General features: G+C 36.9%; 1 protein-coding gene across 1 annotated transcript in view; it reads right to left on the bottom strand.

Annotated features, from left to right (window-relative positions):
• Positions 1 to 699: 699 nt before the first annotated feature.
• The window catches only part of LOC139124582 (fibrillin-1-like), a 67,412-nt gene continuing 46,115 nt past the window's right edge, over positions 700 to 21,996 (bottom strand). Inside the window, exons 52-74 of the mRNA XM_070690715.1 lie at positions 21,575 to 21,697; positions 21,027 to 21,143; positions 20,013 to 20,132; positions 19,292 to 19,414; positions 18,366 to 18,488; positions 17,980 to 18,117; positions 17,143 to 17,265; positions 16,651 to 16,776; positions 15,649 to 15,771; positions 14,703 to 14,828; positions 13,798 to 13,923; positions 12,902 to 13,039; positions 12,228 to 12,350; positions 11,503 to 11,673; positions 10,729 to 10,845; positions 10,223 to 10,342; positions 8,510 to 8,734; positions 8,149 to 8,259; positions 4,751 to 4,864; positions 4,333 to 4,491; positions 3,507 to 3,734; positions 2,527 to 2,747; positions 700 to 1,617 (exon numbers count right to left, since the gene is read on the bottom strand). Coding sequence (XP_070546816.1) covers positions 1,477 to 1,617; positions 2,527 to 2,747; positions 3,507 to 3,734; positions 4,333 to 4,491; positions 4,751 to 4,864; positions 8,149 to 8,259; positions 8,510 to 8,734; positions 10,223 to 10,342; positions 10,729 to 10,845; positions 11,503 to 11,673; positions 12,228 to 12,350; positions 12,902 to 13,039; positions 13,798 to 13,923; positions 14,703 to 14,828; positions 15,649 to 15,771; positions 16,651 to 16,776; positions 17,143 to 17,265; positions 17,980 to 18,117; positions 18,366 to 18,488; positions 19,292 to 19,414; positions 20,013 to 20,132; positions 21,027 to 21,143; positions 21,575 to 21,697 — 3,236 coding nt within the window. The 3' untranslated portion in view covers positions 700 to 1,476. The remainder of the gene's footprint in view (positions 1,618 to 2,526; positions 2,748 to 3,506; positions 3,735 to 4,332; positions 4,492 to 4,750; positions 4,865 to 8,148; positions 8,260 to 8,509; positions 8,735 to 10,222; positions 10,343 to 10,728; positions 10,846 to 11,502; positions 11,674 to 12,227; positions 12,351 to 12,901; positions 13,040 to 13,797; positions 13,924 to 14,702; positions 14,829 to 15,648; positions 15,772 to 16,650; positions 16,777 to 17,142; positions 17,266 to 17,979; positions 18,118 to 18,365; positions 18,489 to 19,291; positions 19,415 to 20,012; positions 20,133 to 21,026; positions 21,144 to 21,574; positions 21,698 to 21,996) is intronic.

Here is a 21,996-nt window from a genome sequence, read left to right as displayed (position 1 = left end):
AGCACATATGTAAAAATCATCCTCGGTGAACTTCCCCTTTAAGGAAGGTAGCATGCGTCTCGAAAGTGAAGGACTTGAAATTTTGCTCAAACTTTTCTCAAAAAATCTTTCAACCATTCTCTTTCAAAATCAACAATAACAATCTAGGGTCAACATGCAAATTTTGGTACTACAGAAACAAATAACCCGAGATTTACCGATGTTTGAAGTTGCCGCCATCCCTTTGTTTACTCCATGGAGAAAAGTTTTCTTATAGCAAGAATTTTAAAATGAACCCCCCCCCCCAATAAGTAGTATATCAGAATATAACTGTAAAAGTTTGAGTCCGACTATCTCTCCCAGAGGCGCGTTCTACCTTAACAAAAATTGAGATTTTCAATTCGACAAGGAGAACTGTCAAATAACAAAACTTCAATGGGATCTCAATAAAGTACTAATCATACATGTGGTACAGCTAGTGGTACCTTTAGTTCTTTAGCTGTACATTCAAGCCCATCCATGAATACAATGATAAATTCATAAAATTCGTGTGCGACAAAAAGTCAGTATTCATGCACGTTCACAAGCTTTGAGAATGTGACATGTCTCTCACCAAACATTGAATTTCTGTTCCGTAGCACTCAGATTTTAACATACACTCCTCATGGCGGAATAAGAAGACACATTCAGATTGTTAATGGCAAAATATAATTCCACGCATTACCTTGAGAAGAATATGTTTATTTCATCACTAATATTTCAAATGAGGTAAATTAAGACAAGAAAATCAAAGAGATCTGAGTTTATTTCATCACTAATATTTCAAATGAGGTAAATTAAGACAAGAAAATCGAAGAGATCTGAGTAAATAGTACACTTTTTGTATTTTTCACTTAAAGGATATGTCCTGTACACAGAAAATAATCAGTCTACTGTACACGTATTTGTTTTTATCACATCGTGAAGGATGGGAGAATTATGTTTATGGAAGTAAGGCGAGCTGATCTAATATCCATGATAGATAGGTCAATCCACTCTGAAGGATGATGGTCATAGTTATCTGAGGTTCAATTTCCCAATTAACCTTTATCAATAAATCTGCTTAATTCAGCATTCGGAGAGAATTCAATAATTAGGTTATCAATTGCTTTTACTGGCAAATAATGCGAAATTAAACCTCAAGCAAAATGACGTTTTTACAGTTTATATTATTCACTTTACGTTATGTAGAAAATAGAATATAGATCAACTTAACCATCGTTTCAGGAATGGCAATACATACCTGGTGAGACACCGTTAGAATCTTATGGTAGTGTGAAATAAATTAATGTAACAAGCAAAGTTAAAGAAGCTTAAAATCAACTCTAAGTTTCCTTTCTCAAAATATGATACAAGTGGATCGACCTTCTCGCCTTCCTGCATTTCATGCAAATCAAACCAAATTTCTACCAAAGTAATCACGGAGACGATTTTTACTATTTCTTGGCTGGACGTATTTTATTTAGCTGGACACACACTGCGCCCTGTTCGCCGGAAGTGCAGCATAAGCTCTCGTTTTTTCCTCGCCTGCGGCGTTTCATCTTCCGGTGCCTCAAGTTCAGACTTGGGGATACAGTGACATTCTGTGATGACGTCAACCTGGCAAAGAAAGGATAGGAACATAGAATTTGATGAGTATGAAGTTTGTACTCTTCGTTTACCATAAGATCAACCCTTAACCCTTAACCCTTTGAACACCAACGTCAATTTTTGTCACCTTCGTAAAATATACCCCAGTCAATTTTTTTGAGACTTTTGCTACAGTTTTGATAAAAAACTGGGGCCATTGAAATGTGATTATTCATGATACAAAATGTAATGATTTAGTTTCTCTCTCTTTCGAATTTGAACTAATTGACTGACATATCAGATCACAGACCTTTTTCGCAGAGAGAAACAAGAAGTGTAAAAACGTCATCACAAGTACATAAATTATACAAAATATTTTGATTTGATTCAAAAATAGTTCCTTTGTATGATTCAGTTTGTCTTTTGAACTTTAACGAACTGACAGACATTATTATCAGAGGCCTTTTCCTAGAGAAAAACAAAAGATTCATTTAACTTTGCTAATCATATCTTTAATTACTTTTTTAGAGTGTCAGTCTTTCAACCCATGCCATTTTTGAAGTCGAATATTACATTTCAGAAAATAGTGTCAAGGGTTTTACTTAAATTAATTTTATCATTAATACCAAAGTTGAAGATTTTTTACCCCAAATATATATCAACTTCATCCTTTGAGTAAAGTATACCTCTCATACTAAACTTAGTTTCTCTGCTTTTTGAAAATATATAGTATGGGGGAGTCTCCTTGTCATCTAAAATGAGCAACATTCCTTTGTAAAAAATATGTTGGCAACATGCATTGTAAAACAAAACTATTTCAACTATAGAGAAGCATATAAAAGTAACATTTGCAAATGAATATGAGCTCAGTAAAATGTAAGGTCAACAAGCGTTTCGATAAACATGTTTGCAAGAACGCAGAATAGAATTGTTGTATACCTCCTTTTCAGCTACCACAGTCGTGTTATCCGGGTTGACAGAACATATTAAATTGACTTTCGTAGATTGTATGGTTTTCGGTTCACAGCAGTGGCTATAATCTTGGGCGCAGCCTCCGCGACACAGACCGACATTGACCGTTTCTTTGCAGCCCTCATTGTTTGTCATCTCCACGTAGTGCGGCATCATACCACACCAAAGAGGCTCAGATACACCAAGCTCTGAAAAATTGATAGTTCATACAAAGAATCGGAAATATTACATACATGAGATACCTACCAGGGAAAAAGGCTATTGTAACTATGTTGTCAGAGCGGTTGGATTTGCGACGGCAGGGCATCTTGATAACTGTGATGAATAACTGAACTTTTATAACAGTCGCCAGTAAACGCATTCGTTAGCCCTGCTTTGTAAATGATAGTGGGGATGGAACTCCACATTTCGATATGTACAGTTCATGTATATGTATAATCTATGTGAGGAATTTAACTACCAAGTATATGTCTGGCTGGCTATCTTTGTATCTAATCATGTATCTCTTCATCTATCTCTCTCTGTATCTATCTCTGTATCTATCTATTTCTTTCTTTCTATCTTGCTAGCTAATAGCTATTTATAACTCTTTTATTGTGTCTTTATTTAATCCCTGACATTTGGAATGACGTCAATTTAACCTCACATGTACCGATCGATTTAAATATGCAAAATAATGCAAAGATAGTCACACTTGTAAATTAGTAAACAGGTCGTTAATTGCACTACACTTTAAGCATGAGAGGTCATTGCATTTGGTAAAATCCATAAAAATGTACATTTTTGTAAGTGGTTACCATTTCATCTATCTCTTTGGATGCACATGAGATAAAGGTATTGACCTACATTGAAACAGGTGTACTCAATATATGTGATGCAAACCTTGAATGATTGCCTTAAAAGTTAACAACTCAACTGGTATTCTGTATGCATGTTAAGAAACCTACCCTTGTCACATCTTCCATACTTGACAATAGTGATGATTTCACCGGACAAGCACGCCCTCCTCAGCATATGGCACTCGGATGGGTACGTTCGCATCTCGTAATGGCTCAGTCCACAAACTTGGCTATTCCATGCATTGGTGCAGTCGGGGCATCGGCATGTGTATCCTCCGCCTTCATGGGGTACACATGTGGCTCCGTACTGGCAAATTTGCTCCGATGTACATTCGCCTGATAAACAAAAAAGTGGAATATTTTTTTGAAACACAAAGAAGCTACAGTATGAAACTTTATATATTTAGGTTTTATATTTATAGAATGAAACAGTTTTCATTTACCTGCTGCTTTTGATTATTTTTTCACTATTTTTGTTTTGTATGTCTATTGCAAGTTTTTATCATCCCAAATATGTTGAAACACCAAGTATTTAGCTTGTCCAATCAGCATAAATACAAGTACAATGAACAGTTTTGTTCACATTTGAATTCTAGTCCAGCCTTTAATTCCCTTGACACAGAAAAAAGGCAGTATTCACTTCTACAGGTCGAGTTTACATGCTGAATATTGACCATATTGAGCCATTGATGACAATTATGGTCGATTTGTGTATGTATAACATAAGGAATAATCCTTGTACTAAATTTGAAAAAAAAATCTTTCAGGGCATCCCTGGGAACTTGCATGAATATTAATGGACGCACGGATGGATGCATTGACTCATGCACACGACCAAATCTATAAGTCCCCTGGGATAATTAAAAATTGTGAAAAAATATCACAAGTTACAGCTACTGTCAAATTAACTCGATATGCGATAGATCATACATACATGGTGTGTATCTCGGGCAAAGTTTGGTTTGTTCCTGTGTCGGGCACACTGTACCATACTCGTTTGGTTGCTGCCGGACGGTACGTGTTCTTGTCACTGTTCCCTCGCCGCATGTAGTCGAACACTCTGACCATTGACTCCAATGGTTCATTATACAGTCTGCAATGGAAGATTCTTCAGAATGAGAACTGTTCTGACACCTCTTGCTTGAAAACCTAAACCTCAGAACATCTTTATTCTACGTTTCACAACCAACCACAGCATTTGACAAAAGCACTAATGACAAATATATTTCTTACACAAAACCCAGTCTGTATAAACGGTAATGGTTGTTACTCCATGTTTAATGTTTCTCATTAATTGAACATCGGTCGAAGTTTTGTTCTATTCGAGAACTTGAATGTGAGAGTGTACCTACCCAAACGACACTGCCCATCGCCGACCTTTTGGATAATCCTTCTTGACGTACACATGGCGTACTGCAGCTCACACATGTTAGGGTAAGTCACTCCATTGTCACCACAAACAGCCACTGAAAGAATTGATGATAAACACAGTCATTTCTGTCGGACGTATTCATCTTGTATACGCACTCATGGCTATCATATATATATTTATCACATGAACTGGCCCGAATTCCCACCTGTGTGACGTAGAACAGGACGGATAAGAAATCCGAATTACCCCTGTTGTACGTCATCAACCGGAACTTTTTTTTGCATGGTACCCTTCATGCGGGTCGCGACGTGAACATAGACCGATTTGTCGTGATCGATGCCATGTGCCATGCCATGCTCTCAAGACACTTTTTCAAAAAAGGTGACCCGATAAATTCACACATGGAAACATAGAAGGCATGTCCAGCGAAATTTCGAGTCGCTAAAACTATAGCTGTTCCCGAGAATCGAATGGGGATACCGCCGATCCAGTCGAGTCGCTCGTAAGGCTCAATGTGGACGTCGTACATGGCGATCCCGGTTGGCGATAAACCTAAAATCTTCACCTCAACGGAAGTTCAACTGAATAAAGGAGTACAGTATAATCTTCGGGAAAGCGACATACAGGCACAAGCATAAAGTCATTCGATTAACAACGATAAATTTCCTTCATCATACAAAAAATTCCGCAATTCTTGCTCGGAATCAACCTGTAGCGGCGTAAGGTTGTAGCGCTAGCGAAGACATCAACTGTTGAGCTGTAGGCTATAAGCTTATGCATTGCAGCGCTGTGGAATCCGATGTACTTCGAAAGTTGACTCAGACAACACTCAAAACAGAGTTTCCGTCAAGTAAAATTAGGATGTATCTACGGGTGAGATATATGTCACTGCAAACATCAAAGTCCTTAAGACGAAAACATTGACGACCGAGATCGGGATTAACGAGTTGACACCGGCATGGCAGAGACCGGTGACGGCAGCGTTGTGGGCATAAAGTACATGCAATGAGGTACACTGTGTGTGTCATCGAACGGAATCTTTCGCGCTCGCCACGGTCGTAAACTTGTGTGATATTTTGAAAAGCCACGGAATCTCTGAGAATGAGAATTACTGTTTCGATCGTGTCGTTGCATTAACTTCATAAATCTATTTGTAAATATTCTGAATAACTCTGAATACTGTGGCTATCCGTCGCTAGCACGATGAAAGTTATGTCGACCGTACCGATGGCCGACTTGCCTTGGCATCGGTACAGCGCGAGACAATGATTGACAGGTTCACGTGACCGAATCCGTATGTCTGGTTGGTGGAGATACTATTTCATGTGGCAAATTTCAGCTTGATGGGATTTATGAATGAAAGTATCTCCTGGGTGACGGGCCGCTTTACTCTTTAAATGAAAGTAATCCGCGTAAGTAAAACACAAATCGCGACGAAATTCATGCAATTTGTTAACGATAATTTTGATCCATCTACGTCAAAAGAAAAATAAGAAGACTGTTCATGTGATAAATATATAATCCCATGGTATTTTTCTCTGTTTGACGTCATCGTATACGAGTGTTTTTCGCGGAGCCGCACAACTTCTCGCCTTCGGCTCGAAGTTGTACGGCTCCGCGAAAAACACTCGTATACGATGACGTCAAACAGAGAAAAATACCATGGGATTATATATTTATCACATGAACAGTCTTCTTATTTTTCTTTTATGTGGATGGATCAAAATTATTGTAACAAATTGCATGGTTTTTATCGCGATTTTGTGGTTTTCCTTACGCGGGTTACTTTCATTTATTTGGTAAAGCGGCCCGTCACCCAGGAGAAGTGCGAATGTGTACAGGCATACTTTCATTCATAAATCCGATTAAGCTGAACTTTTGATACATGAAATGGTATCTCCACCAATCAGACATACGGATTCGGTCACGTGCGCATGTCAATCATTGTCTCGCGCTGGACCGATGCCAAGGCAAGTCTACCATCGGCGGACATGACTTTCACCGCGCTAGCGACGGATAACCATAGTATTTTGAGTTATTTAGAATATTTACAATTATATTTATGAAACTAATGCAACGACACGATCGAAACAGTAGTTATCATTCTTAGAGATGCTGTGGATATTAAAATATCACAAGTTTACGACCTTGGCGAGCCCGAAAGTTTCAGATCGATGACACACAGAGTGTACGCTTGTAAGTTGTAAAGCTTAGTGGGCACTGCCGTCACCGATCTTCGCCGGTAGCCATCTCGGTCGTCAATTCTTCGTCGTACGGACTTCGGACACATATATCACCCGTAGGTACATCCCAATTTCGTTACTTGACGGGAACTCTGTTCTGTTGTGAGTGTTGTCCGAGTCAACTTTCGAAATACATCGGATTATACGGCGCTGCAATGTAGGTCGACAGCTTATGTTTTCACTAATTAGCCTTACGCTGCAGGTTTGATTCCGATCGAGAAACGACGGAATAATTTGGGTGATGAAGGAAATTTATCGTTGTTCACAAAATGACTTTATGACTTTGCCTTCTATGTAGCTTTCCCGAAGATTATACGGTACTCATTTATTAAGTTGAACTTTCGTTGAGGTGTATATTTCGGGTTTATCGCCAACCTCGATCGCTAGGTACGACGTCGCTTGGCGATCGCCGGGTACGACGACGTCCACTTTGAACCTTACGACTGGAGCCGTGACGTTACTGAGTCATAACGATCGACGGTATCCTCAGTCGATTCTTGGGAATAGCTAAAGCTTTAACGACTCGAAATTTCGTTGGACATGCCTTCTATATTTCCATATCATGATTTATCGGGTCACCTTTTTGTCAAAATGCCATGAGAGCACGGCATCGATCACGACAAATCGGTCTGTGTGGCAACGTTCATGTACGAACGGTACCATTGCAGAAAAAAAGTTCCGGTTGATGACGTACAACAGCGGTAATATGGATTTCTTATCCGTGCTGGTGTACGTCACACAGGTGGAGATACGGGCCAGTTCATGTGATATATAATATATATATATATATATATATATATATATATATATATAATATATATATATATATATGTGTCTGTGTGTCTGTGTGTCTGTGTCTGTCTGTGTCTGTGTCTGTGTGTGTCTGTGTGCGTGTGTGTATAGGTAAGTCGGTAGGTTGGTACGTATGTAGGTAGATAGTAAGTAGGTTTATTTAAAGTGTGTTTGAGTACAAGTCATGACCTGTATCAAATGCATTTCTGATATGCTCATAATTTGCATCAAACAAATCCACTATTATTATTAAATTCTTGTTTTCACTCCCGATATTGTTGTGACATTTTGCATCAACTGAAGATTTTTTGAAAGTTAGTGTACCTATGCAGGGCAAACTCACCATCTGTGGGTACTGGCTCTGGACAAGGATCACAAATACAGACTGGTCTGTTAAGTGTTGAGGATATTTCACAGGAGGAACCAGCTCGACAAACAACTCCTTCACAGGTAGCTGTCATAGCAAAAGGGGGAGATAAACCAAAATATATGAAACTATTGCCATGAATATTTTAGAACGCGATTCTTAAAGGTTGAATATAGATAAATAGTATCAGAAAACAAACATAGACAAACGTACATTAAATTCTTTTATAGTTAAGGGAAAAACAAACATGTACAATATCTCTCTCTCTCTCTCTCTCTCTCTCTCTCTCTCTCTCTCTCTCTCTCATATTAATAGGTAATACAAGAAAGCAACATACGCAGGCATGGTCCGTAGTAGTCGAATTTGACAGGATGTTGGGTCAAGCATTTGAACAGCACCAGCTCGTTTTGAGTCAAGTAGGTTATGCCGTCTGTGCCACAAACTTGACCAGGAAGGTTTGAGCACGTGTGTTCTCTGCATCGGCAATCGCAGGTGGGTTGATTATCAGCGTTGACAACACACGTTTTCATCCCTGGGCATGGCCCGGCCAGTCCGCATATATCTGAAAATGTGATGATTAAACGGTAAGATATTGAAGATTAAATGTGGTGTCAAATATACCATACTGAATAGAGCAAACGTGTTTTTCTATATCACATGCTCTTTGCACGCAAGAACGGATTTTAAAGTGTCGTTGTAGGAACTTGTTGTTGTTTTTGATGATCAAACTTTTTACAGTTCCTCTACAGGTTTTTCAATCTTGTCCATCTTGTGGAAACAATTTCTTCATTTTAAAGCATTCTGCAGCATGGATATTATAAAACTGTATGTAGATCAAGCTTAAAGATTTCAAACGCAATGCTAAAAACTTAGGTGGTATGCGCTTCGAAAGTGAAAGACTAACTTTTGCTCAAAGGACTTAAAAATTCTCTTACCATATCAACAAACAAAAATCGTGGGGTCACAGTGCAGAGTTTGGAACTAGATTACCCAACATTTTGCGATATTTGAAATTCAAAATGGCCGAATTCCTGTGTTAACTTTATGGACGGAAAATCAGATTTTGGATTTCCAAAAAAACCGTAGTCAATGAAAGGGCTTTAAAATGAGCCCAAACAAGTGGTAGATCAAAAAAGAATTGTAGAAATTTGAGAGTCCGACTATCTGTCCCCAAGGCGTGTTCTACCTTATTAAATGTTATTCTTCTACAAAGAGGGGCCCGTTGAAATTTGAACAATGTGTGATACCCTAGTCAGTGGTTTTTCTTTAAATATTAAAATTATATGATCGGAAATGCGCATATTAAGTTTACATTTTAAAAATCAGAGAACGATGAAATTGGTAACATGGACAATAAGAAGCCCTGATATAATATCGCTTTGATAAATTTAATACCCTCTTGCGTCAGAATCTTTTATAACATCTGCAAGTCTTTGTTTGGGTGCAACAGTATTAGGGCGATTGTAGTTTATGTGTTTAAATATGTTTTAAGTCTCTGTTCGTTCTTCAACTTAAAGGACCAAACGAAAAAACCTGAGACACTTTAGAACGTTACGACAAAACTTACTGTCCCTAGTGAATCTGATATCTGCATTTACATAAATTGGTTTATCAAACCAATCGATCTGGTAAACAGTACCGAATTGAATGATGCAATACCTTTGAGGTTGAAGGCGCACCAGGAATAGATATTTGTGAAAATTTTGCAATACATCTCGGGTCGCGACTACTTTTGGGGGCTCATTTTAAAGCTAATGCTGTAAATAAAATTTACTGAATAACTTTACGAAAATAGCAAATGCTACTCTTCCCCATAGAGCTAGGAAGGGCGGCCATTTTGAATTCTAGTGTCAGTATGACTGGTAAATATCGGAAGTGTTTTGTGTATGAATTTTGCACAGTGACCCCATTTTTCCTTATTTCGTAGGAGAAATAGTTTAAAGTTCCCATGAGGGATGTCTGGGAAAAGGTTTGTCTTTAAATTTTGAGTCCCCAACTACCTTAAAAATCAATGCTTGCCTTCTTTAAGTTCAAGGAGAAGAATACTTACAAGTGCATATGAAGCCATTGCCGTAGAAACCGTGATTGCATTCACATGTATAACTTCCAACAGTGTTGATGCATTCGGCATTAGCATCGCAAAGGTGAAGCCTTTCACATTCATCGATATCTGAAATGAGCAGATCAGAGTGATTAAGTCAGATATGACGCGATATCTTGGGATGTGGCATGACAATTACGCAAAAACTCAATCAAGGTAAAGGACGACCATTATTGACATTTTTTTGTTATTCTCGTCATGGTCGACCCTCCAGGGGGACTGTGTCATCATTAAGCATTCCATAAATCATTACAAATGATGGCATTGATCACAGTGTTGACCAAGAGTCGATTAGGTCAGTTTCGGTTCATATCCACCATGTGACAATTTCAAATGACACTACTTTCACTCGCTCCTGCTGTTTCACTGGGCACGAAAGTTAGGACAAAAGTTTACAGTTTTAGAGTTATGAACTGGCTGAATCTCTATGGTGATGGTTTGTACGCATTACGTACCAACGCATTGGCCGTCAAACCGCTCAAAGCCACGTTCACATTGGCATTCGTATCCCCCTTCCAAGTTGATACATCTTGAATAAGGACCACAAACAACCTCGGCACACTCGTCAATATCTAAAGTGATTAAGACAGAGGTATGGAAGAGTTATAAGAAAAATAGGAAATAGAATGATAAAAATATTTTTTTATCTAACGTCTACCCAATGATGCAAAAAGTTTAAAGTAAAACATATAAAACAAAACCTGATTTTTTCGTATACATATTGTACCACGCTGTATAGTATTATAATTCAGAATGCCAAAAACAGTTCAGTGCCTCGATCGTGTTTCGATCAGCAACAACCATACTGTCAAGGATTGTATTAGCCAATAATGCTGTAAGCTACTCGTCATGGCGCAAAATTAATCATTGAGCCGGTAAGAGGATGGAATGTAATATTATCCAAACACAATTGGACACCAATCAGGCTCACCACACTGTGCAAGATTTCATTTGATCTCACATGACCTTGAAGAAAATATGACAATATCTTACACAAAAATTCAGTAAAGGGACGGTCAATTCATCATTTTAGTTAAGTATAACAGTTTTCAACTTGAGAAGCTTCTGTAGAAGGTTTCTCATTTAGTATGTTAAATATAAGAGTTTTGCGAGATTCCATGGGCCAGGAACAGTCTGTGGCACGACATTCCCTCATTGTTGAGGAACCACGGCTGTACAGACGTATTCACTGATACAGCCTGGTCAACACTAAAAGCTTGCTCACTCACCGACACATTCTTCCCTATATGGATAAATGCTATTGGCCACATCCTGATCAGTGTTGCTTTTGACCACAAGACGGTACCCTTCCTGGCACTCACAGTTGAATGAACCAAAGGTGTTCTCGCAACATTTCGCATGTTCCCCGCACGCATGGGGATCACCACATTCGTTAACATCTGTTAGAAGGTGGGATAATTCATTGAACAATTGTCATTGTTTTAATATGCCGACATATTTATTCTTGGTAACTGAGAAAAACATTATTCATTTCCACTTATATATCCATATGTAGATAGATAGATAGATAGATAGATTGATACATACATACATACATACATACATACATACAAATGTGTGTACAAGTAATAAAGTGTATGTTTATAAATAATGTTTATAATAGTAATAATACCAATACAAAATTACTTAATCTTCAAAGTTAGTTATTTGCGTTATTTATGTTTGATGCATCCAAAAAAAACTAAAAAAAACTATATCTATCAGATATATATATATATATATATATATATATATATATATATATATATATGATAGATATATATATATATAATATATATATATATATATATATATATATATATATATATATATATATATATATATATTAGATGCCTATGACTACAATGTCATCTAAATATAATATACTGTATTCAATATTTTAGAGTGATATATATAGTTCGAAATTCAACAACATTCTAATGTGAAATCTTACCGAGGCACACTTTGCCTGAACCATAGAAACCTGAATTACACTGGCAGTAATACGATCCAACTGTATTCATGCAAGTAGCATACTGTGAGCACACTGCTGTTCTTTCATCGCACTCGTCAACATCTATGATATGAAGAATAAAGTCACCGTTATTTTGTGTTTAGAAAAAGAAAAATACCATGTAGGTAGATATCGTGCATGTACTTACATATGTACTAATATGTATGTATGTATGTATGTATGTATGTATGTATGTATGTATGTATGCATGCAACTGTGAATGTACATTTGGGATATTTTGACATGCTCACGACATGACAATCAGTGTATACATCAGTGGTATTTTGCCCCAAACAGATCAACAGGTTGATCAATGCACGTTCATGTGTTAAATCGACAAACGTAGCTGTTATTTTCATGTCTAGATCATCAGATTGCAGTATTTGAAGAATAAATATAATAGCACATGACACATGGCAGTTTGCCAGGAAACTGAGATACCTTCAAACCCAGAAATTATATTGACAGGCCAGTGATGTAAAATTACGGGTAGATGCCTTAAACTACTTTTAATTTATCACACTCTCTGATGAATGAATCAAACGTGCTCTGACAAAGAAAGATCTCAAGCTCTTCACAATCAAGCAATAAATTGGTTACAAGTCTTTACTTACCATTGCAGCTGTTTCCAGAGCGGACGAATCCAGGTTTGCACAGACATTCGTAACCGGGGAACAGATTATTACACTCTTCACGTGCACCACAAACGGCATGGTACTGTGACCCTTCCCGTTCAAAACATTCATTGATATCTGGACAAATGAATTAACAACGTTTATGATGCAGTGGTTACATCACTGATGTAATGTTGTCCAAGATTACTGTAATGACTTCCTTTCGACATACTAGAAATATTGCCATATTTATGAGCACGATATACATGATAGATAGGAAAGAAACTAATCTCATAATGATATCTTGCCGTCATGCTAGTCCTTCACGAAATTCATGTCAAAGAATCTACATTTTAATGACACGTTCTTGTCTATAGAGTACTCTTGTGGATCGGTATTGTGTAATATTATAAGATACTATGAAACAGTTTACTGTATTTCAAAACTACATAACACTACTGTACAATAGAGAACGGTAACAATAGAGAACACTAATTACACTGATTATATGGCACAACTCTAAACAGCACCGAACTACACTTTACAACACAACACTACACTACACTACACTACACTACACTACACTACACTACACTACACTACACTACATTATGCACACAACACAAAACTACACTGGACAACACTAATTAAACTTCATGACTCTAAACAGTGTTACTCTACATTTCACTAAAGTAAACTTTACGTCACTACAATACACAACACTACAATTCACTACACTTACACTACACTACACCACACTACACTACACTACACACTACACAACAATCTGGTGGTTTTAACGAAGTCAATAACAATGAATGCATGCCATTAATTATATATATGAACTACTGGTACAAGGATCATTGGTAATTCTGACTATGATAGTATGAACTTACCAAGACAGCCTTTATTTCTGTCTGATATTGTACCATCAGGGCAGGCACACTCGTTACGTCCATCTACATTGTCGCAAACTGCAGGCGAATTGCATTCCGCTTGTCCTGGTGTACACTCATCGTCAACTGCAATGAAAGAAGTATACGGCGTTGGTAAGATCAATTTACATACAGCTTCAGTTTTGCCATTTTAAAACAATCTTTCCCGGGGTTTTAGAGCATCAATGTTCCAATTAAGTTCTGCTCCCGCCAATGCAAGACTGCTGGGGTACAAAGTCTGTGAGATTATCATGCCTAGAAACCAAGCGGCAAGCATGCTTCACTGAACAGTTGCGAATTTACGCAACAACTCTCAGTACCTTAAATACAATTTTGCCACCTAAGTGAGACACAAAAGTCTCAGGTAGTCGATCATATTTTCAATATGGTGGCGGATGTCTGCAGGTAAAACTCATAAGGTTAGAGAGGCAAAAGAAACATTTTTGGTTATACAGGAATATGATACCAGAAACTGCCTAAAAGGATCTAAAGACGAACGAGTTTAGCTGGTTTCACAAACAAACAAAACCTTTAGCTGTGACAGCAACTACATTTGTGTTAGAGGTATTTATGAGATCACTCTATCAAACTCTTGCTTTGGTGAGAAGACAAAGTGCATTTCGATATCATGTTGTTTAACTTCCTCAAAGCTTAAAATAAATACTATCTATGCAGTGAGAATTATACTTTTATTACTATTTGAGCATGTTTATATTTAATTTCATATAAATCCATCGATTTTAGGTTAGTCATCATATCTGGTTGGCTTAACCTCTACCTAATGTCACTGCAATAATGTACCACCTCCCTGTATACTTTTTTAAATAAGATAAGGAGCAATTGATGGATGCAAAATACAGACTTACTTGTGCAGTCATTGATGCCATCTCCATGATAACCATCCCTACATGTGCAGGAGTAACTTCCAGCGGTGTTGGCGCAGATAGCGTTCTTGTGGCAGTCATTTGGACCCTTGATACATTCATTGGTATCTGTTTGCAAGCCAGTAAAGGGGATCGACTACGTCAGCGGAACTTGTAACAACATAAATCTGACTAACTGTGAAGCAGTTTCGAGAAGGGATACAATTGCCTTACCTCTTATTGGTTGAACTGCTAATATTGATCCTTGATAAATTGGTTTAATGGATTTTTAATACAAGTCATTACTCTAACTAAGACTGGATATATCTATATTTATTCATTCACAGCTTAGTTGAGTGGTCGGGTTGCTATAGTGTAATTTTAATTAGGGCAAATAAAGGAGCAAACAAGGAAAAACTACACCACCCACAGAAAACCCCCAACGTGTATAGAAAAAAAGAGAGGCGGACATTTGTTTTAACAATTTGTTTCAATACAGTAATTACAAATCGCATTTGAATTAAGGTATATGGACTCGCTCTTTCTTTGATATATTATGTAGGTTGAAGCCATTTGACACTTCTGTGCCTCGAACGTGAAACTTTATAGTGACCTCTAATGCCTTTGAAATATTTTGATATGTAACAGTGCTGGCGATAAGCAAACATATTGTATTGTCATTGAGACTAACTTACCATGAACAGACAAGCCACTGTAAGATTTGATAGGGTAAGTATGAAAATGCTTACATTTGGAAACTGTGTGCAGTCTTGTCTGTGAATTATTGTCTCAGTTAAAGGTATTTCCTACAAGTGGAAGGAACAGTGCAGCCTTTGGACCGGTGACAAAACAAGAGATATCAGGAAAAAAGTGGCAACAAAGGAGAATTGACGATACATACGAATCAGCTATTCTAATCATAATAACAATGATTTTCTTGACTACATACCATAGCAACCATTTAAGCCAGGTCTGTTTTCGTAGCCAGGCAGGCATGCGCAGTAGTAACCTCCAACTACATTCATACATGTTGAGCCGTGTTTGCATGGATTGTTTGTGCATTCGTCAACGTCTGAAATTTTGCGAGTAAAATACACACAATACCAAAATTAGTTAATCTTTTCATAATTCTGTACACCTTTTGTATTCATTATCAAGCAAATCTTATCCTTATTACGAAATGATATATGAATTAGGCAAAGTCCCTTGGCAGGAATTTTTTATTACTCCAAGGCCAGCTGTTGTTGGATATCGTCACTCCAGCAATGTACCTTCAGATGGACTCGTCAAATTTGATAACACTTTGCCAGTGCGGAAGATGGACTTGTCAAATTTAAAGGCGACCATAGAGCCATATCTTTGTTGTCTTTATTGAATACTACTGTACTTGGTAATGCCAAGTAAAACTGCACAATCTTTATGAGAATGTTTATTGTTTAATGAATTGCATACAAAGTTTTTGGCAGTTCAAATATCAAGGAAGAAAAGGCTTCGGGAGCACATTTGTCAGACTCTTGAAAATTTGGCCTGCCACTTTTTGGGCTCATTTGAAGCTTATGAGATAAATATTTTTATTGGAATAGTTTTGTGAAAATCGGGGATTTCCTCCATAGATAACACAGAGCTGGCGGCCATTTTAAATTTCAAATATCGGTACAACTAATATTTAGTAATTTGTTTGTCTAGTACCGCATTTTAGGCAGTGATCCCCAAGTTTAATTCTTGATGTTGAAAGGGTATGGTTGATAATTTGCTTGAGGAAAGTTTGAGCAAAAGATTTTTCAAGTTCGAGTAGCGAACTAGCATAATCAGTCAAATACCTGTATAGCATTGATCATAAACATTCTTAGATGTTTTTAAACGGTTTTGCCCATAAACGGCAAGTGTAACTCATATGTTTATATGAATTAGGATAAGAGCAAAGTAACACAAACGGGACGGATTCACTTACCCATACAGGCGAAATGGGTCACATGACCATACCCAGGATCACAATGGCAGTTGTAGTAGCCCTCCGTGTTAACACACGAACTGTGATCGGCGCACTGATCTACACCAGCAGCACACTCGTCAAAGTCTGAAACCAAACCGTATGAAGATGAGCCGTGTCACAACAGGATAACTCCACCATAATTAGGATTTACATTTTCCGCATATTTCAGATTTTCTCCATAGTTCTTGAAAAATTATTATATATACACTACTATTGGCTGAAAGTACAATGTAAATATCAATAACAAATGATGGACGCAATGTAGTATGGTTCTTACTGATATCTTTTACAGTTTCTTGCAATGTAAGATTCTACAGTTTAGTAACAATTGTAAAATCACTTGGCAATTAGCATTGCCGTCCTGTTCTCTGTGGGCAGATCCACAATTACCACTGACAAAACTTTTGTATGGCCAAATCATGGCCCTGGTAGGGTTACGTTATATCTTACCTGTGCATGTCAAACCATCACCTCTGAAACCAGCCTTACACTGACAGCCGAAGTCACCCACTCCGTTGATGCAGTGAGCGTTGACGTCACAATTATTATCGCCCGTTTCACATTCATCGACATCTTGTGGGATCCAAAAAAAACATCGTCAAATCAAGGCACACCATTCGCATAGTGATTAAAAATTTAAAAATAATTCAAACATTTTTGTCATTACGTAGTAACTATAAATTCGAACTATTAAGACGGTAGATTTTTCACCAAATATTATAATCCTTCAGAAAACATACGAAAAAATATCAAGTATATGGCTTTCGATTCGGTGTGTTAGTTAAATGGGAAATGTGAAAACAAACTAGAGTCATTAGAGCAGAAACCACTTGAGCTCACAGTGTTCGGTTTCAATCTTTATAGTTCTCTGGATCTGCTTCAGCTGTAATGTATGATTCTGGGAATTTGTTTATATGTTGGTTTTAAACATAGTAGACTTGATACTGTGGCCAATGACCCCGATATCGGGTCAGAATTATATTCATTGTATGTTATTGATGAACTAAATAAACAGTTTGTGGTTGCACGTTTTTACTTAATGCAGTAGCTGCACACACATGAAATTGGATAGTACTACAAAAATTCAGACAAATTTTGTCAGTGTTGTATGTGTGACTGTTGTAGGATTTAGCCTAAGACATGTCTTTTATAATGTTCTAATAATAAGTGTGTTCTTCGTGTTTGTTAAGTGACATTTCTATAGAGTCATCTAAATTTCCGGGCAAATATTTATTTGTAATGTCCATAATGCCGTCAACAATGTAAAAGTTGTAGAGAGCCTATTACCTTTGCAAGTGTGTATGCTTGCCGTGGTATCTTCCTCAAAGCCAGCTTTGCAGCGGCACTCGTAAGATCCGTCAGCATTATGACAGTTACCATTCGCAGTGTCACAAAGGTGAGATTCTTTAGCGCATTCGTCAATATCTTCAGGAAAGAGACAAACACAAAGCAAATTTGTAAAACACGATAAATTCATATTTACGAATATATTGTTCAGTACAGGTATGTTTACGACAAGGGATTTTCCACGTCTGAGTTTTTTGTTTTTATTTCGCACGATGTCATGAATTTTGATGTCGTCGATGAAAAGCAAGACAGTGCAAAATTTCAGAGGCAAGAAATGTAACGCAAATCGTGAAATTAATGAGTTCATTTGCATATCTAACACTGACCTATGCAGGCAAATCCATCTCCTGCATATCCATCTTTGCATTCACAGTTGTAACCGCCAGCAATGTTCAGACACCTAGCATTGACGCTGCACTGATTGGATCCATCACTACATTCATTGATATCTGGTAAAAAATGAACAAACAAACGAATGAATGAAACAGGAACAATGATAGAGAGATACATAAACAAGTAAACAGAACCAGATGAATAACAATACATAAAAAACAAAAATTATAATGATGTGACAGACTCACAGATAGATAGAGATACATAAATAAACAAACATAAATAAAAAAATGAAATTGACATTTATAAATGATAAATAAAATAAACAAATCAAACACAAATGTGTCTAGATACATATAAAAAAACAACCAAACAAACATGAAGATTACCTAAAAGTGAGAACTCTCTCTTGAAGGATATACTCAAAAAATTATTTGCAAATATGTCAGTAACTCCTGGCACCGCAAAACTCTTGAAAGAGTTGTTATTTCCAAAAGACATTTTAATTACCCCTGCATAAATATGCTTTCAGAACTGCCATCATCAAATTCAAGTGAAACTGTACTTTTATAAGACCATTCCATGCAAACGATTTGTTAACATTACATGTTATCTCATGTTCTGTTTCTGTCGTGGTTACGTTTGGACACAAAATGATATTCGATACTCAAAATGTGCGTTGTACCTAAAGTGTCTTTTTGTACCAGCATGGTTTTGGGTAATTGCAAGATTACATGATATTTCAATGTTAATTAACGTGGCTTGCTTATTAGCATAATGACCATAGCATCACAGGATGTAATCTTTCTTTCGTCAGTGTTCGAAACAACACGAAATGATGCCCATAAAGTCTAGTTAGACCCTGGGTTCAAAGGTCATACAAGGTTGCATGTTGACAAACTTCGATTCTCTTTAATACCTGTACACGTTATTCCATCGCCGTCGTAGCCTGGCAGACACTGACACGTGTAACTACCGTCGTTGTTCTGACACTGTGCATCTTTGGCGCATGGATCTACACCATCTCCACACTCATTGATATCTTCAGGCAAAAGAAAAATATATCCATAATAAGACATGAAAATATAACCAAGGCAAATGACAAATAAAATGAGAGAATATAAAGGCAAGGTATACATACAAATCTAAATGGTTACATCCATAAAGAGTAGAATAACCAAGAGTCGCCAATCTAGAAATACATCATATTCATATAGATATAGTATGACGAAAACATTTCGAACAAGCCTCATATACTTCAACAATTTTCTGCTAAAAGCATATAAGTTATGCACCCCTTATAAGAATTTTACAAGTATTTAGTCAACTCCATATGGCATAAGTATATAATTCCGTTCAATTCAGCATTGGACTTCCTAAACAGGTGATCAACAAAATGTAATGCATAAAAAATACTTTAGTTAGCTAAACATACGAGTAAAGCACGGAGACTCTTCAGACATGAGAGAAAATGCTCAACAGCTCTGTATATAACTTTTTCAACAAGCAAAAATGTAATGTTACTTTGCCTTATATTACAACAATCATTTGTGCCTCATCTCATGATCTAATTTTCGATTTTATTGTTTGCACTGTGACAGGCATTTCTACCAGTAATTTAGGTAATCTAGTTTACCTACCTTCGCACCAAAATCCATTTCCTCTGTATCCTTCGTTGCACACACAGTCATAGTAACCGCTCTTGTTTTCACAGACTGCGTTTGCGTCGCAGGTAGCCGACCCAGTGCACTCGTTGTTGTCTGCAGCAAAAATTATATGTCGAAGGTTATAAACATTATTGAAACAAAGTTGGTAAATGAACACAAACACAGACAAGATTCTGAATGACAAAGATGATATATGACAACACAGAACAACTTCCAGTAGCTGTAACTTTACTAATTTTGTTTTGTTTTGTATGTCAATAGCAAGATTTTGTTCTACTCTCCAACATTTTGAGATGTACAAACTATTTTGATTGTTAACAAAGCATCTTAACTTGTTAAATTTAATGTTATTTTGCACATTTGAATTCCAGTCTAGACCAGAATACACTTGTTTAAAATATCAATATGTAGGTTTTACACGTACGAGCTGAGTTAACATAATAAGTACTGTGTGTCGTAACATGCTTTTGGGAGTAGCCCACGTAACTGTAGTTGATCGACATTTTAAAAAATACTGAAAACGTCATCATCAGCTTTACGGCCCTTTGTTTCTTTTCTCTACATTTGCATTCATCAGCAAAGTAAACAAATTCTACATTTCATGATTCAGTAGTTAGTTTTCGCCTTTTGTATTTACTCCATTATAAAATATATTTTCAAGACGGGATACCCGTCGCAAACTGCCCACTGAAAAAATGAGCAGTAAATTAACTGCTTTGTTCACAATCACAACATCAGGCTCGCGTTCGAACTCAGCAATCACGAGATTCAGTAGAGTAATTATACCTTGTTCTCTAGAACTCGCTTAGCTCTTTTACAGCCCTTTTCTGCAATAATGAGCATAATTACATCTTCATTTATTTTTCAACCTCCACAATATAACTGAATTGCAATTTCAATCGCCCTAAAAGTGAAATGACATTTTCATTTTCATTCCTACTGATATTTATCCCTTTGAATAGACGAGTTTTGCAGCATGTTACTCACCAACACACACTCCTTCGCCGTTTCTGTGGAAACCATAGTGACATTTACACGTGGGATTACCGTCGACTACCGCGCAGTATTCCGTCAGTGAACAGGAATGTGTACAGTTATCGTTCTCTGTTTCAAATAAAATTTTAAAAACGTCAGGAACATTGGGTGTGCATATAGTGCGTTGAGAGAAACCAAATTGCCTCGCTAAACACAGTCGCATGGTGGAGTAGTACCAAACTTATTTCAAACAGACGAGAAATACAGGCAACTACATCAAACATCAAAAGAACGCCAAGCTTTTAAAGATTGAGAAATGAACATCATGTAAAAATCTCCCTTCTGGTAAAAAAGAAGCGAACAAAGTTAAAATCTTCTAGATGAAAAGCTATATATATATATATATATATATATATATATATATATATATATATATATATATATATATATATTTATATATATATGAAAAAAAATAAAAAAAATATATATATATATATATAATATATATATATATATTATATGGGCGGCTTCTACAGAGCGTTACCAAAGAATACACTCACTGTAGCAGACGCGTCCATCACCATAGTAACCATCTTTGCATTCACACGTCGCACCGCCTGGTACATTTGTGCAGTCAGCGTGGTCATGACAAAGGGCGACCCCTTGGTCACACTCGTCGAAGTCTGGAGTTAAGTGAAAAAAGCAATGCACTTAAATTGAAGTATAGAATCAAAGTTGCTTCAGAATTATTCTGAATTCTTTTATTTGCACGGCCTTCATTTTTTTTTGCATAACAAAATTGAAATTATTTCTACACCAATGCTTACATCTTTCAACCTTTTTCTAAGCAAGGTAAACACATAACTCGTTCTTTTTAGCGGCATAAACCGCGGTATTCACTTGAACAATTGTAGAAATAATGCCAAGCAAGGCAATGTCGACTGGTTACAAGATTTATTGACTAGGCCAGACTCAGACCTCA

The sequence above is a fragment of the Ptychodera flava genome, assembly GCF_041260155.1.
Source record: "Ptychodera flava strain L36383 chromosome 23 unlocalized genomic scaffold, AS_Pfla_20210202 Scaffold_24__1_contigs__length_23054250_pilon, whole genome shotgun sequence".
Lineage (NCBI taxonomy): Eukaryota > Metazoa > Hemichordata > Enteropneusta > Ptychoderidae > Ptychodera > Ptychodera flava.
This window is presented reverse-complemented; position numbering and strand designations above follow the sequence as displayed.